The sequence below is a fragment of the Solanum tuberosum genome, unplaced genomic scaffold (assembly GCF_000226075.1).
Source record: "Solanum tuberosum cultivar DM 1-3 516 R44 unplaced genomic scaffold, SolTub_3.0 scf00709, whole genome shotgun sequence".
NCBI lineage: Eukaryota > Viridiplantae > Streptophyta > Magnoliopsida > Solanales > Solanaceae > Solanum > Solanum tuberosum.
Window position 1 is genome coordinate 86,094 of NW_006239622.1, and position 15,492 is coordinate 101,585.

A 15,492-nucleotide genomic window follows, 5' to 3' on the forward strand; every position below is an offset into this window, starting at 1 on the left:
TTTCAAAAAAAAAAAAGGATGAAGTGGTTGTGGAAGTTCACCAAAGAAAACCGCATACGGTGGGGAAGAGTGATTAAAGCCAAATATGAACAAGAGGATAGCTGGATGACAAAGGAGGTGACTCCATGTGGAGTCGGCCTATGGAGGTTTACTAGATCCCTCTGGAGTGAGTTGAAAACTCAATGAAGAATCAAAGTGGCAAATGGAAACAGAACCAGATTTTGAAAGGATAAGTGGCATGAGGTTGGTATCCTGGAACTGGTTTTTCTAGATATCTTCAACCTAGTCCTTCACTAACAAAAAACTATAGTTGACATGTGGATATCTGACGGGTGGAGCTTGAATTTTAGAAGACATTTCAATGATTAGAAGGTTCAACGAGTGGCTGATTTCTTCAGCGAAGTTGATCAATTTCTTGGGGTTCAAGCTGGTGAAGATCTTTTGTGGTGCCAGAGTAACTCCAAAGGCAAACTTAAGGTCATTGCTGCCTACAAAATTATAAACCAGTCCAACCACCAGATAATAAACTTGTCATGGAAGGAAATTTGGAGGATAAAAGTTCTCCACTAGGTACCAATTTTTGTAGCAAAGGAGGCCATTTTAACCGTGGACAACTTGATGAGTAGAGGTATGACATTATTCTCAAGATGCTTCCCGTGTAAAAAACAGTTGAGACAGTCATCCATCTATTTCTACATTGTCCATACACAGCTCATTTGTGGAGAATCATCCTAAACCTTAAGGAGTCGTTTGGTTTGAATACAAGTTATGTTAGATTAGTTATGATGGGATTAGTGATGTTCAGATTATTTCTTATTTATTGTTTGGTTTGTTGTATTCAAAATAATATGCATTGCATAAATTCTAAGAATAAGTTGTTTGTTGTGTTCACTCAGTCCCTTACAGGTCTATGGATTAGTTACATTTGTAACAAGCTTGGTAATCAACTGGAATGGAACAACTTGAGGGGAAGTGTTGAGAATATTAGTTATATCAATTAGGAAACTATTGTTTAGTCGTAATTATATAGTCTTGATTCTTTCCTAGTTTAGAATAGGTGTGTGTACTATTAAAACACCCACTATCTTGGGATAATAATCCGGACATACATTCTTCATATCTTCCTTCCATGCCATATTTCTCACAGCCTTAAACAAAAAATTGGGAAGCATAGAGTTCATGTTCCTGCAAAACTTGGCAGATACGGAGTGAAAGACAAATAGTGATGCTTGTTTTGCTGTCAACAACTTCCTGTAGTATTTGAAGACAAACTGCAATCTTTCATCAATTCAAAATAGTGCACTAAGTGCTCCGCTGTTGAACCTATGAGAATTTTCAAATATCAATGCAGCAAGTGTTCACCAAATAATCTCAAAAGAACTACTTACAGAAGGAGCAACAACTTCATTATCTTGATCAGAGTCTCTCTTCCATTCGGGAGTTTCGGGACAAACAAGAAGCTCAGGCTTTGATTGAAAATAGAAGTCATATAATGCTTCAACATACTTCCGTCTATAAATTCCAGGAGGCCGTGCTTGGGCAAACGTTGCTATTGCCTGAAGATAAGACACAAATTTTCAAGATTATGTTGAAATTTTAAGAAGAGCAAGATTTGGTGTAAAATAAATAAGATTACTAACCTCACTAACACTAACTGACTGATTACGTACGAGAAAATGTACAATCATATAGCCTGTTCGGTTGTGACCATGAGTGCAGTGGACAACAGCATACTTACTTGCTTGCGATTCTTGAGATGTCAATTGCACAACCTGCAATCAATATAAGTTCTGAAGATGAAAATCTCGGAAAAGTAAAAAGTATTTATCACACTGCCATACACACCCTTTCCAGATATGAAGAGCATGACGAAAGATAGATGGCATGCATGTGACAGCAGAAAGGAAAATTACCTCAGAAATAAATCTATCTACGGACTCAGCATCAGGTACAGAGTCCTGCCCCGGGCATCGAATCTGGATAAACACATAGCATACAACTGGCCAATTAACCATGAGATCGATTAGGATATATAGAACTGTTCTTTCTTACCTTAACATGTCTAATACCGTGACTGGTCCAATCCGATTCTGGGTAGTAACGGTCAGTGTTTGTCAAATCAACCACCAGTCCTATCTGCAATGTGTTAGTAACGACAGACATGGAAGACAACTTAGCTGATAATCAAATATATGGGACAAACATTGAAAATCCAACTAGTAAGAAGATTAGCTGTGGGCAAGATTAAGAGATGATGACACAAAGAAAATCTCATATGAATGCACATTCCTTTTTTTCTTCTAACCGAAAAATCCCCACATACCAGTGGCACACAGTTCATAAAAACAGTGGATAATAGGCTTGCCTCTACCCTTATCCACTTAAATACCATGTTTTTGCCAGTGGAAGGGTTTGAACTTGTGACATGCTCCTAACCCACACATCACGTGCTGCAAACGTAGATGTACATTCTTATGTAAGACTTCTACAAGTTGTCAATTCACACACAAACAGAATATTCTAGCTTCAGTGCTTCACTACCAGAACTAACAAATAAATAGGCAGGAGTCTCAGCAGCCACCATTTTTGAGCCATATCTATCTGAATGACAACAGTGAACACATATCTACTTGTCCTATAAACTCAGAGACGTAAGGTCCTCCAAAATCTTTTGGTTGTATAAAAATGCACAGGTCCCCATACGGGCAGGTAACTTCCTTTCAATTTCTTTCTTTTGAAAATACTTCCTTTCACTTTTCACTTATACAACAGCCAACTCCTTTTATGAACAAACTATTTTAAGAACTCACAAGACTTGACTCAGAAACTACTGGATCCAGCGAAAGGTTTTTCTTTCTGATGAAAAGGTTTTTCTTTTATCTTTTGGATAATTCTGTTTAATGATTATTACTTAACTTTCAATAGATATGTCAAATGGTTACTGTCAATCCCTATAGGAGATAGTGAGTTGGCAAAAAACATAAGAGCTCCCCTCCCCCTTCTGCCCCCAAAATATTAAAAAGAAAAACCAAAAAAGCTCATAGTAAACAGTTTGAATTTCTCATGAATTAACCAACTCAGAAACAAAAGGTGACTAATTACGCATGACTAAAACAAAAGGCAACAAAAGGGAAACATTAGAAGAGCGTAAGAAATAAGAGAGAGACGGAAGAGAGAACAATTTTGCAACGACTCTCAGATGATAATTAAGGAGACCATTGGTGCAGAAAGATCTCGGTTATCCAATAAATCAGCACAGATAGTATCAAGACAATTATCACCAAGTTAACCTTATTTGTAAGCGTCAAGGGTGGAGAGGAAGAGATGAACCAATTAGTAAATGTGATAACCAGAAGAAAATCTTGTCACCACACCACTTACTTCTCTCCCTAAACATCTTTGCCTGTCGATTACTTCTTTTGGGGTGTAACTTTCTCCAGGAGGGATGTTCTTGTTGAATGACTCACTTAGAGGCACTTTTGATGGGATAATAAGACCTATATTATCACCATATGGAGGGCAATATAACCAACCTGTAAAAAACACTCTTATCAGGATAACGTTAAGGAAAGATTTATGTGAATGGAAAAGATGTTTCTCTTCTAAAGTAAACACTAAGAAAATGCAAACATTCATGGAACAAAACAAGATGACAGCTTATGCACATCAAGACATCCAGCTTATCACACAGTAATAAGTTATTGGACATGCATGCTGGTGGAAACAATCAGATGACTGAAGATAAAATTGAAGAACCTAGTACACCCCTTCAGGTCTTAGAACCAAAACAGCTCGCATAAAAAGACATGGAAGGAAAAAGGGACGAGGTTATCAGATGGGTATTTAGTTTTGGCCCGCCAATAGTGGAACACCTTTTATTTACAACTAGAAAGAAAGTAAAACTATCTAATAGTAAATACTGGATGGTCATAGGCTATCATGTTGTTTACAACTGCAGGTAACCGTAAAACCTAGACTACCTCTCATCAATATAGGTACAAGGTAACTCCGTCCATCAAGATTTGGACAAATGGAAGAAATCACCAGTCTTTTAATGTCCTCTAGGAGTTGACCCTGAAACCTCATGATTTTCAACCCACTTTATTAATCACTAGGGGCACACCCTTTGGGTGATTAAGCTATACTGCAAAACTATAATATAAAAACGTTTTACATGTTAATGAAAAAAACTACATTATAAAACCTTTTACGCTATCAATGTACACTTAAATCCACTCAAACTTTTGAAGTTACGTAATTACCTATCAGTAACAGGTTACTCAGAGAAGCAAATTTTAAGCTGGAGGAGTTAAGACACAAACTAAACGTGATCAGAAGTAAACTAATGAATAATGTCTTTAGTTCTCGAAGCAAAGAGCTTTTTTGGTAAATATTTCATTAATCACAAGGCCAAAATCGACCATATACAAGAAGTATACCAAAAAGTAAAGAACCGACAAAAATATATGGTTTCTAAAACACACCCAATCCTCCATACAACCCGGAAATATATGGATGCACCAAAAATAAATAAGGGATCGGAGATACTCCTTGACCGCCAAAACCTCAATTCTACCCCTTAAAAGCCCCTCTTGTTTCTCTCTCTCTCTCTAAGCGATCCACATCAATGCCATAGGAACAACATTCCATGCCCTGCACTTCCTTCTGCATCTTCCAGCTTCCCAGCAAAACAACATGTCTTTCACATATCTTGGCATTGTCCAAGACATACCAACCAGCTAAACATATTCCATAACAGCGTGGCCATGCTGCAATGTAGAAGAAAATGGTCAAGATATTCGCTCGTCTCCTTGCACAAGTAACGTCGGTTAATATTTCTTTTCCTAAGGTTCAATGCCGCCAAGATCGCCCTTTAACAGTTAACCATGTGAAAAAGCACACCTTCCTCAGCACCTTAGAAATCCAAATGGACTTCACAAGAAAAACCTCATGCGCCTTCACCTCCCAATCCGGGAAATCTCCCTTAATCCTCAAATCCCCAAACATTTCTTCCCCTTGTGTCCTCCTTATATACTAGACTACCACCTCCATGTCCCTCCCCCTTTGACATGAACCTTAGAAATGCTTGGAAACTCCTCTTTTAGCAACATGTGTCCACATCATTTATTTCCCCAAAAAGGCATAAACTAATTTGTCTCATGTCCCCTCACTGAAAGAAATGTTACAATAAGAACACACTCATCCCTCCATGATATTCCTCCACGCTTCAGACCCAAAAGTCGATGTGGATATCATTAGTTCTCCAACCCCCTTCCATCATCCCATATTTATTTGAACCTCGACCCTAAATCTCCACAACCATTTCAAAAACAAAAATTTGTTAAAAGCCCTCTCCATAAGGTTTGGAACTCCACCCCAAATCTCCACAATCATTTTCCCAACAAAACTTTGTTAAAAGCCCTCAAATTTTTTACTACCAACCCTTAGGAGTTGTCACGATCTCTCACCGTACCAAATGATTCCTCCTTGCCTCATTCGCCGAATACAAAAAGAAAAAAAAATTACTATGAAGTTTGTTCAATTTTTCTGCAACAGTGGTGTAGGCATGGAACAAAGACATAAAATAAGTGAAGATGCTCGATAAAGTATTCTATTTTTTTATGACCATGGTGTCCGGGACCACTTTCGTGCACCTCGACTAATTCCACGGGATACCTACCAACTCCCACCAGCAACCAGTACCAGGTAACTCTGTCCACAAAGGCTAGGACAGAAGGGAAGAATCACCTAGTGTTTTTTTATCTCCGTTGAGTTTTGAACATGAGACCTCAATGTTCTCAACCTCTTCATTGACCACTAGGCCACACTCTAGGGTGCCTCGATAAAGTGCTCTTAATAAGCACTTCTTTTTCGCCTTTGGAAAAATACCTCTTTTGTCAACCTACAAGCCTCTTATCTCTAAAGTACCAAATTCCAACATTAATGTACTTATTCAAGGCCCCTAAGGGTAAACCCAAATAGGTAGTACAAGGAGCCGCTACTGCCAATGCAAAACCTAAGCGAGCAAATCAATGTTGTCCACCTCACCAACGGTAATTGGTCTCAAATTTTCCGAGATTAATTTAAGGCCCACATTGATTGAAACCAAATTAAACTTCGCGTAGAAATTCCATTTGATCCCATCTACATCACAAAAACTAGGGTGTCATCCGCAAACAAAATGTGAAAAATAGTTTAAGAACACACCACCTCCAACCGCATCATTGAACCCCTTAACGTGCCCTCCCAAAACAACTATATCCATCATCCTACTCAAAGCCTTCATCACCAAAATAAAGAGCATAGGTGATATAGGATCCCTTTGCCTCAACCCCTCAAACTACTAATAATTCATGAGTCTCACTGAGTTAACGCACTAAGATACAAAAATTTGGCCACTTTATTTCTCCCCAAAGCTCATCTTCTGCATAATGAAATCAAGGAACTACCTACTTACATGGTCATAAGCCTTTTCAAGATCTAGCTTAGGGTGTTCATCTGAATTGAGCATCTTTATATATCAGTGGAACCTAAATAGAGCTTAAGTGCTTAACTCTGTTGCAATGGATGGATCACATAAAAAGACGATATCCAATCTCCATTATACTTGTGGGGTATGGATGCTAAATTACTGAAGTGCCATAAAATGCACTTCCGAAACATGAAGTACTTGGAATACAAGACTTGAATTCCACAACCTAACTTTTGAAATACTTGACAATCATCCAGAAAGTTAAATTTTTTTAAAAAATTTCAAGTTAAAACATTTTGTTGTATTCATATCATCAATGAAACAGCAGTACATATGAGAAAGAGAGGGCATGGGAACCTTACCCTTCCTATAACTAATGAGAGTTTGAAAACCCCAACTCTATATCATTCACAAAGACATTCTAGTTCCTAACAAAACCACATACTCAAGCAACTAAAGGGGGATCAAATTGAATATTTGAATCTTTGTTGCTTTCTTTTGTCGCACACAAAATGACGCCATCTCCAATCTATCTAATTACAATAGACCCCTTACTGACCTTGACATTCCTAAATATGTTGTGAAAATCAATTTTTTTATGCATCCAGCTGAGAAAGGCTAATTTGTCGGCCACCTTAATAGCTTCCCTATAACAGTGTTGTACTATGACCCCTCTCTCCACCATTATCTCCTTAGTCTTGTCCACCAGGTCTAGCAACCTTCATGCTAATTTGTCAGCCACTTTAATAGCTTCCCTATAACAATGTTGTACTATGACCCCTCTCTCCACCATTATCTCCTTAGTCTTGTCCACCAGGTCTAGCAACCTTCATGGTGTCTGAGATTCTTCATTTGTTGCCTTCACCAATAGTTCTCAGATAGCCTCTCAATGATTTTGTGTATGCCTTGCACAGCACAATGTTGTAAACCAGCCAACACAACTCTCCCTTCAACCCAATTACTTGTACCAATTCCATGATGAACCTCCCATTGTAGTCCCTGATGACTCCACCTGCTCCACAATTCCCATCAATGCAGCTACCATTACTGTTAACCTTAACAAACAATGGTTGTGGCTTAGCCCACTTCACCAACCTGTACATTCTAGTTTCCATAGGAGAACCAATAAGACTCTTTAAGCTTTTCCATCTTGTATCCAAATTTAGTTTCCCAAATATATGCTTAGTCAACTAAGACAGAGTAAAGGAGATCAGTGTAATTGATATGTTAAGTGAAGGGGTCTCAACTCCATACTTCTTTGCACATCTCGACTCCACAGCTCCCATATGATTAGTGTAGGTGTGATCTTTGTAATAAAGGCTGAAATTGTATTAACAAGCCAGTAACTCCACCATTTTTGCATAAGTTATATAAGGTGTGTATTCTGACAAGTGACAACCAATCCCAAAAGGAGAACTAAAGGTGTGCCACACAGCATTGGTCATTTCTCCTGAACAAAATAAGTGCTTAGTTGTTTCCCTCACCTCTGAGTTGTTACATCAATAGCACCTTGTCCCCCGTTAATACCACATGAATAGGTTTTAATTAGTTAGAATCTTGTCATGTACTACCCTCCATGCCAAACATGCCATTTTAAAATAAAGGCACATCTTTGTGCCAAATGCAATTGTCAATGTTGGATGGATCATTCTTCTATCTGATCATGTGCCAGGAAGAGGATGTAGAAATATTGCCCGTACTATTGGTTGGCCATACTGGTTTGTCTGCTTTTCCAGCATGAAAATACAACATTCATGCTATGTAGCCTATTCCATAGTGATCCTGGCCAATGCACACCAATAAGTGGCTCATGCCATACTTCCGCCTACCAAATCTCATTCAATTTAATGTGTCCAGGTCGGATACCATATGGTAGGTGACTAATCAAAGGCCCAAATGTGCTCTAATTGTCAAACCAAAATGAGATATATCATTTACCACCCAACAAGTGTAAATGTTGCTACACCTCATACCTAATCTTGCAAATGGCTCTCCAACTCTGGGACACATCACTAGTCAATTGTTTAGTCAGAGAATGAGGCCACCTGAAGTATTTGGACTTTAAAAAATCACCCCATAAGGACCTTTTTGTTTTGAGGTTCCACCGGATCATAGCAAGGGAAACCTTATAGGCATCCCTTAACCTTCTGAAATTTATTCCACCTTCTGAAATAACATATCTTGGTCCCAAGAGGCCCAATGATGTTTATCTTTTCCTTCAATAGATCCCCAAAAGAAATTATTCAAATTTTCTCCATTTATGCAAGAACCTATTTTGGTGGATGTAGAGGCTAGCAAGTGCACAGGCATTGCCAACAAAATATGTCTGATCAAGATTGCCCTACCACCGAGATACATGAGCCTAGATTGCCACCCCCTAACTTCCCCAATAATATTGCTAATCAGGACACTAAAGTAAGATACTTGTTGCCTACCAACATATAGAGGGAAATCTAGATACAATTAAGGCAACTCATTATGTTGCATACCAGTTAGCCAAGCATTTCTCTCCACTCTTCTTGGTGAGATCAATGAAGGCACCACAAAGCAGCTTTTAGCCTTGTTTATCATCTGATTAGAGGTGGACTCATATAGCTCCAAGGTATTCATGATTAGTTTAATTGTTCCAAATTTACCACTAGCAAACAAAATCATATCATTTGCGAAGAAGAGGTGGTTGATTAAAGGTGCATTAAGAAGGAAGCAAAGCCTTTCTTAGTCAGCAATTTATTCAGCATAGTTAAGAGCAACTCAGCACTTATAACAAAAAGGGAAGGAGGACCTGTATCACCCTATCTTAGTCCATTAGTAGACTAAAGAAGCCATTCCTCTGATCATTTACAATGATAGAATACCAGTTGCATGAGATGTGTCTCAACACCATTTGTACCCATGCTTCTGAAAAACCCAATCTCCTCATTACTTGGCTGAAAGCTTTTGTACCATTTGTACCATGCTTCTGAAAAACCCAATCTTCTCATTACTTGGCTCAAAAAGGGCCAAGTCACACAGTCATAGACCTTGGCCATGTCAAACTTCATCACTGAATTCCCACCTTTTTGCTCCTTATCAAAGTCGTTGATAATCTTTTGGGCAAACAAAATGTTTTCAGAAATTTGTCTAACCTTTACAAAATCCAGATCGATTCACAGAAATGATCTTAGGCAAGACCAGAGCAAATGTACTATAAAGGATCTTGGAGAAAATCTTACTAGAAACATTACATAAGCTAATAGGCCGCAAGCCAGATAATTGTTGAGGGAACTCAACCTTTGGCAACGTACAAGAAATGTATGGAAGAAGAACCTAGGAATTTTGGCACCCGAGAAGAAAGCAGTCACAGCATTATGTACATTATCAGCAATTATTGGCCAACACTTCTGATAGAATAAAGCATTTAACCCATCTGGTCCTGCTGCACTTGTTGGGTCAATATCAATCTCACTAACTTCTGTTTCCTCCTTAGTTGGATTTTCCATGAGCATAGCATTATCTTCATCAGATTCTCTAGGTTGTATATACTCGATGCAAGTCAGGTTTCCAGATTTTGAGTCAATATTAAAAGTTCTCTAGAAGTAGTCAATTGCAGCCTTTGCAACTTCCTCTCCCCCTTCTCTCCATTGCCCCTCCTCATCCAGAATCTTTGGCATACAGAGGTTTCTTCTTTTTCCTTTAATTTTTTATGAGCATCTCTCAACCACTGAGCCTTAGCCTTACTACTGCATCCTGTATATTGAGGAAGTGTCCATATTTTGTCTTTGCCTTACTGAGTTCAGCCCTCTGACTACACGATTTAGAGAGAATCAAGACTTCCTCTAGGTTGGCAATCAACTAGAAAGTTATATTGGGGAAGGATTAAGTTATATACCCTAACAATATAAAGACTAGTTGTAAACTATTCTCTATTTTTTTCTAGTTATATATACTATCTCTAGTTCCTTTCAAGCAACCTGATTGAAATACTAAACCTGCAATTGGCCGACAGACTGATGGTTCATAGTGAGTAAAATTGACAAAACTAATCGAAGGCAAATGTGAACTAGTACTGTGAACTGAATTTAAGAGCAAGGAAGTAAACCTTTAGGTAGGCTATAACGGTCGAAAAACTTGCGAGGTCCGTTGCGAGATCGCCAATAATCCCTAGAAGTGTGCATTGAATCTTCGCCAAGTTGCTTCCTTTTCTTCAATTCTTGTCCTTCTACTTCCATCTGATGAATGAAACACCTATCACGGAGACGGAGTACGTAGAAATCTCCGGCTAACCGTCGCCGTCAAGGACGAACAAATGCAGACCTTGCTGGGTTTATTGCAAGTTTGCAACACGAGGGAAAGGAGTAGCGTTGAATTTAACTTTTGGAGTAATTGTTACCTCTTGGATTGGTTTACCTTTTTTTTTGTTTTTTTCAAATTCTTATCCTAGTTCCGTGTTCCGCCTTCTAAGATATATTTTGTACTATTTTAATACTACCTACCACTCCACCTATAGAAACTAGTCATTAAAATCAACCAAAAAAAAATGTGGTAGAAGAATAAATATCTCTTTCTGAATACAGAGTTATTTTTATTTAGGAGCGGGGTTAGAAATCAAAAAGGGGGAAATAGTGACTAAAATCATTTAATTTTTATTTTTGCTTTCAAAAATTAATATATTTTATCTAATTAATATTCACCTTGTTTGAGTCAAAATAGGACTTCTGATATATATATTTAATAAAATGCAATAACTCTAAGATTTTTAGAATAAAATTTAAAATTGATACTTAAATTTACTTAAGACTAAATTAACTCTAAAGTAGACCATATCCCTGACCCGACCTCCTGAAATGGCATAGTCAACAATGTTTTGTAAAATCATAAATTTATATATGTTAAGAGTAACACTTCAATTTGAAATATATTATTTCTAACATTTGAATATATATATTATTTTTTTCTAGCTAATTATACATCAAATCGACTTTTGATATTTGTAACGGTGAATTACTTTGTTCTTGGATTATAATGGAGAAAAAAATTGATTTCAAGAAATAACAATTTATCTACTCAAAATGAAAGGAACTTTCATTGCTAAAATAGTTTTATTTCACTTTTAAGAAAAGTTTAAGGGGGCTATAGAACTCCTATGAAATAAAATTTCTAACTAAAAAATTCAATCTTAATTTAGGGAGTAAATATACATTTTGCAATTTTATTTTATTTTTTTGTCAATAACGATAATCTATATATATAATTAGTTCAAAGATATGTCATTTCCAGTGGTAGAAGGCACATTAATTGATAATTGTTTGGGCCACATATCGATCAGGGAGAATACTGCTACGGTTATTACTTTTTCTAACATAACTAATTCTTAAAATGTTTGTTTCCATTGTCGTGTGTGCAAATAATGGAGGAACTAGCAAAATAATTGGTGCTCCAAAATCTGCATTCTCCGCTCCTTCTTTAATCATTGCATTTGTCACTCTATTTGGTATCCTAAACATGTGTGACATTTGCATTAAGGACTTGCACTCAAGAGTTAGGTTATTAGAGGGCCTATGATCATGTTTAAGCATATAGATAATATTAATTTCCAGGGGAATGTGTTTATATTATATTGTAAAGAGCAATGCTCGCCATGGTGGGATTAGTATGGAGTTTGCTCTCAGTAAAGCCCAATATCATGTGCAAAGTTTGGTTCATGAAGACTCATCCAAGGCACCTAGTCCTGGTTTTTTTTAACAAAGCCAGCCTAAGAGCCTAGGGGACGAGGTTCTTACTTAGCGTGGATGTAGGTTATGTCGCTTTTTATGAGTGATCATTAGTTGGTACTCAATGTCATGTGTGTTGGTGTTGTCAGTAATCATCGCTTATCTTTTGTTATTGAAAAAAATTATCATTCATTGTGAGCCAAATGTTTCATATACAATATGAAATCATAATGTCCCACGATATTTAAGTATTGTAAGATTTTTCCAAAAGACCATTCAAAAATTCAACCCAATTGTTGGTATTGATGGAGGTTATTGTTGGGTTATGAAGGGTGATTAGGGCGTCATGCGGAAGCTTGCAATTTGCAAATCATATAGTTGATAAATCAGATAACAAAAAACTTATACTAAAAAATCAAAATATTATTATATCAAAACTAATACAAAGAAAAAACATTGAAACTTTAGAGAGAATAAATCTCCCCCATAAACTAAACTCTTAAACGACTACATTGTGGATTTATTGTTGTTATGTTAGAAGAAACAAACATATATTTATAGAGTCCTAAAACCTTTCCTACTAGAAAAGGAATCCTAAAAGGAGAGAATAAACCAATATAAATAATATTATATTTTCCTTTACAAGAAAAGTAAAACATTTATGGTAATGTTTTGTTTTTCTTTAAAGGAAAATAAATCTTAAATTATGGTAAGAAAATCAGGACAAACCCTAACAAATCTCCTCTTTTGGCATGAATTTTCTGGCATAATAATCTTGATCCTCTTTCTTCACACAATCTTCATGTATCACTGCTGCTTACCATGATTTAAAATTGATCTGGGATAAAACTTGGAGCCCTGTGTTAAAAGTGATGAACAGGGTTGAAAGTGGAGCTCATGCGTTAAAAGTAATATGCATGAGTTGAAAGTGGAGCTCATGCGTTAAAAGTAAGATACATGGGTTAAAAGTGGAGCTCATGCGTTAAAAGTAAAGATACATGAGTTAAAAGTGGAGCCCGGGCATTAAAGTTTGCAGGGTATTGTTGAAAATATATTTGAATTTTTTTTTTCTCCACATGTAGTAGCAAAAAAAAATCTTCATTATCATCAAATTGATTACAAATTGATTTGAAACCATCTTGAGCCTGTCTTCAACCTTGTTGAACCATAGGACCATCGGACCATGGGATCGTTAGACCATGTGCTCTGATACCACTTGTTGGGTTATGAAGGGTGATTAGGGCGTCATGCGGAAGCTTGCAATTTGCAAATCATATAGTTGATAAATCAGATAACAAAAAACTTATACTAAAAATCAAAATATTATTATATCAAAACTAATATAAAGAAAAAACATTGAAACTTTAGAGAGAATAAATCTCCCCATAAACTAAACTCTTAAACGACTACATTGTGGATTTATTGTTGTTATGTTAGAAGAAACAAACCTATATTTATAGAGTCCTAAAACCTTTCCTACTAGAAAAGGAGTCCTAAAAGGATAGAATAAATTAAATATAAAATAATATTATATTTTCCTTTCAAGAAAAGTAAAAACATTTATGGTAATGTTTTGTTTTTCTTTAAGGAAAAATAAATCTTAAATTATGGTAAGAAAATCAGGACAAAACCCTAACAGTTATATCTATGGTTTGGAAAAATGTGTTTTACTTACAATTATATTTCAAAAGGTGTTGGTGTTGCAACAACATAAGAAGATACAATTGGTATCATCATTTGGAGAGTCACAGTAGTGACATATATATATATATATATATATATAGTGTTGATGTTCAGTCCTATCTTTTGAAGAAAGTAGCTTGTGGGGAGCTTGTCATGATGAAGAAGCTAGAGAAAGTTTTTAATCTTGTGAGGTATTTTGGCACACCATATTCAATTAAAGTTTTGGGTGGTCCTCACATGAGAGAACAATAAATGTTGTTAGGGGCTTTACCACATCAATTGTTGTGTTGTTGGGATTATTACAAATCCTCTAAGTGAGGCTAACATGAAGAAATCTCACTTTTTTCGATCCTCAAACCAGTCTACTTTTCTATTGGCGAGGGTGTTCCGGTTAACCAAATGCATGTTCCTCGTTTCAGTTGTGGTTCCAAAAATAAAGTCTCTTTAAATTTTATTAATGGTTTTAGTGTTTTGGTGGGGAGTTTGATATATTGTATAACATGAGAAGGGACGCTACCAAAAATTGCTTTCGCCAAGACTATTCGACCACTCATGATCATGAACTTAGTTTTTCAACAGTCAACCTATTATTCATGTTATCAATTATTTTTTTCACTCTTACCTCACGGTAATTGTGTGCTTGTAAAATACTTAGATTTAGAGGATAGTCCCGTTTTCTTGTGCAAAAATGATCATTATAAATTGATAATTAATCATTGTAGGTAAGTTTTTAATGAAAGATAGTAAAGCTCATTGTATTCCCCAAAAGCATTACATGATTCAATATTAAGCATGTTTGAGCACAATACAACATTCCCAGGATGCTAGCTGGTTCTTAGAGAAGAAGGCTTTAGATTGGCTATGCTTCATTTTTTGCCTTGTGTAGGCATTGAACTTGTTTAGGTTGTTAATGGTGGTAGCTAGTGCAATTTCTAAGATTAACTTTAGAGAACAAAGTGAGGTTATCAACAAATAAAGGGTGGGAGATTTACCTTGATTGATGTTGAATTTTCGATTTTAACCTTAAGGTGAATATTTCTGAAAATTGCTCCATACATATAATGAAGAGATAAGAGGATATGTGGTTATCCTATCTAGTCAACGTTCTCTCCATTGATCAAAATTGAGATAGAGCTAGTGTTGATGCAAGACATGATCAAGTTAGACAAATTGATGGGAAAGTTGAAGAAGTGGGAAGTCTCTCTGTTGTAGGAACATTCAAGTTTGTCGAAAGCCTCTTCCAGTACACTTTCAAAATTATGTTGGGGGGTTTTGTTTCATTTTTTGGAGTGGAAAATGTATTGTTGGATAATGATAGCATTATCTGAAGCTCTTCTGATGGATAAAAAGGAGCTTGGCCAAGGTTAATAGTCATGGCTAGGCTCACTTCTATTCACAATTATATTGATTACTAATTAATTTATAATTAGTGTTACACAACTCAATGTGTCTGTAATTCTTTTGGGAACAAGGGTTGCATTTTCATATTCACAAGAAAATGATTGATTGTTAAAATTAGTTGAGAAATATTATTTGGAACTGAAATTAAGTTTATCTACAAAATTAATTGCTCGAAACATGTAACATGTCATTAATGAAACTTGTGTTAAACTGCTCAAGGATCACACATTCAGAGATGAACTATTG

The 15,492-nt window shown here is 36.3% G+C and overlaps 1 protein-coding gene across 3 annotated transcripts in view; it reads right to left on the reverse strand.

Moving 5' to 3' along the window:
* The window catches only part of LOC102600680 (mRNA-capping enzyme-like), a 20,682-nt gene extending 9,808 nt beyond the window's left edge, over positions 1 to 10,874 (reverse strand). For all 3 annotated transcript variants that reach the window (XR_368925.2, XM_006366913.2, XM_006366912.2), the window contains exons 1-6: positions 10,551 to 10,874; positions 3,382 to 3,533; positions 2,053 to 2,136; positions 1,914 to 1,976; positions 1,641 to 1,772; positions 1,389 to 1,556 (exon numbers count right to left, since the gene is read on the reverse strand). Coding sequence is in view for 2 of the 3 variants with exons in the window: in XM_006366913.2 (XP_006366975.1) it covers positions 1,389 to 1,556; positions 1,641 to 1,772; positions 1,914 to 1,976; positions 2,053 to 2,136; positions 3,382 to 3,533; positions 10,551 to 10,680 (729 nt within the window). In the remaining variant the exon portion in view is untranslated. The remainder of the gene's footprint in view (positions 1 to 1,388; positions 1,557 to 1,640; positions 1,773 to 1,913; positions 1,977 to 2,052; positions 2,137 to 3,381; positions 3,534 to 10,550) is intronic.
* Positions 10,875 to 15,492: the final 4,618 nt, after the last annotated feature.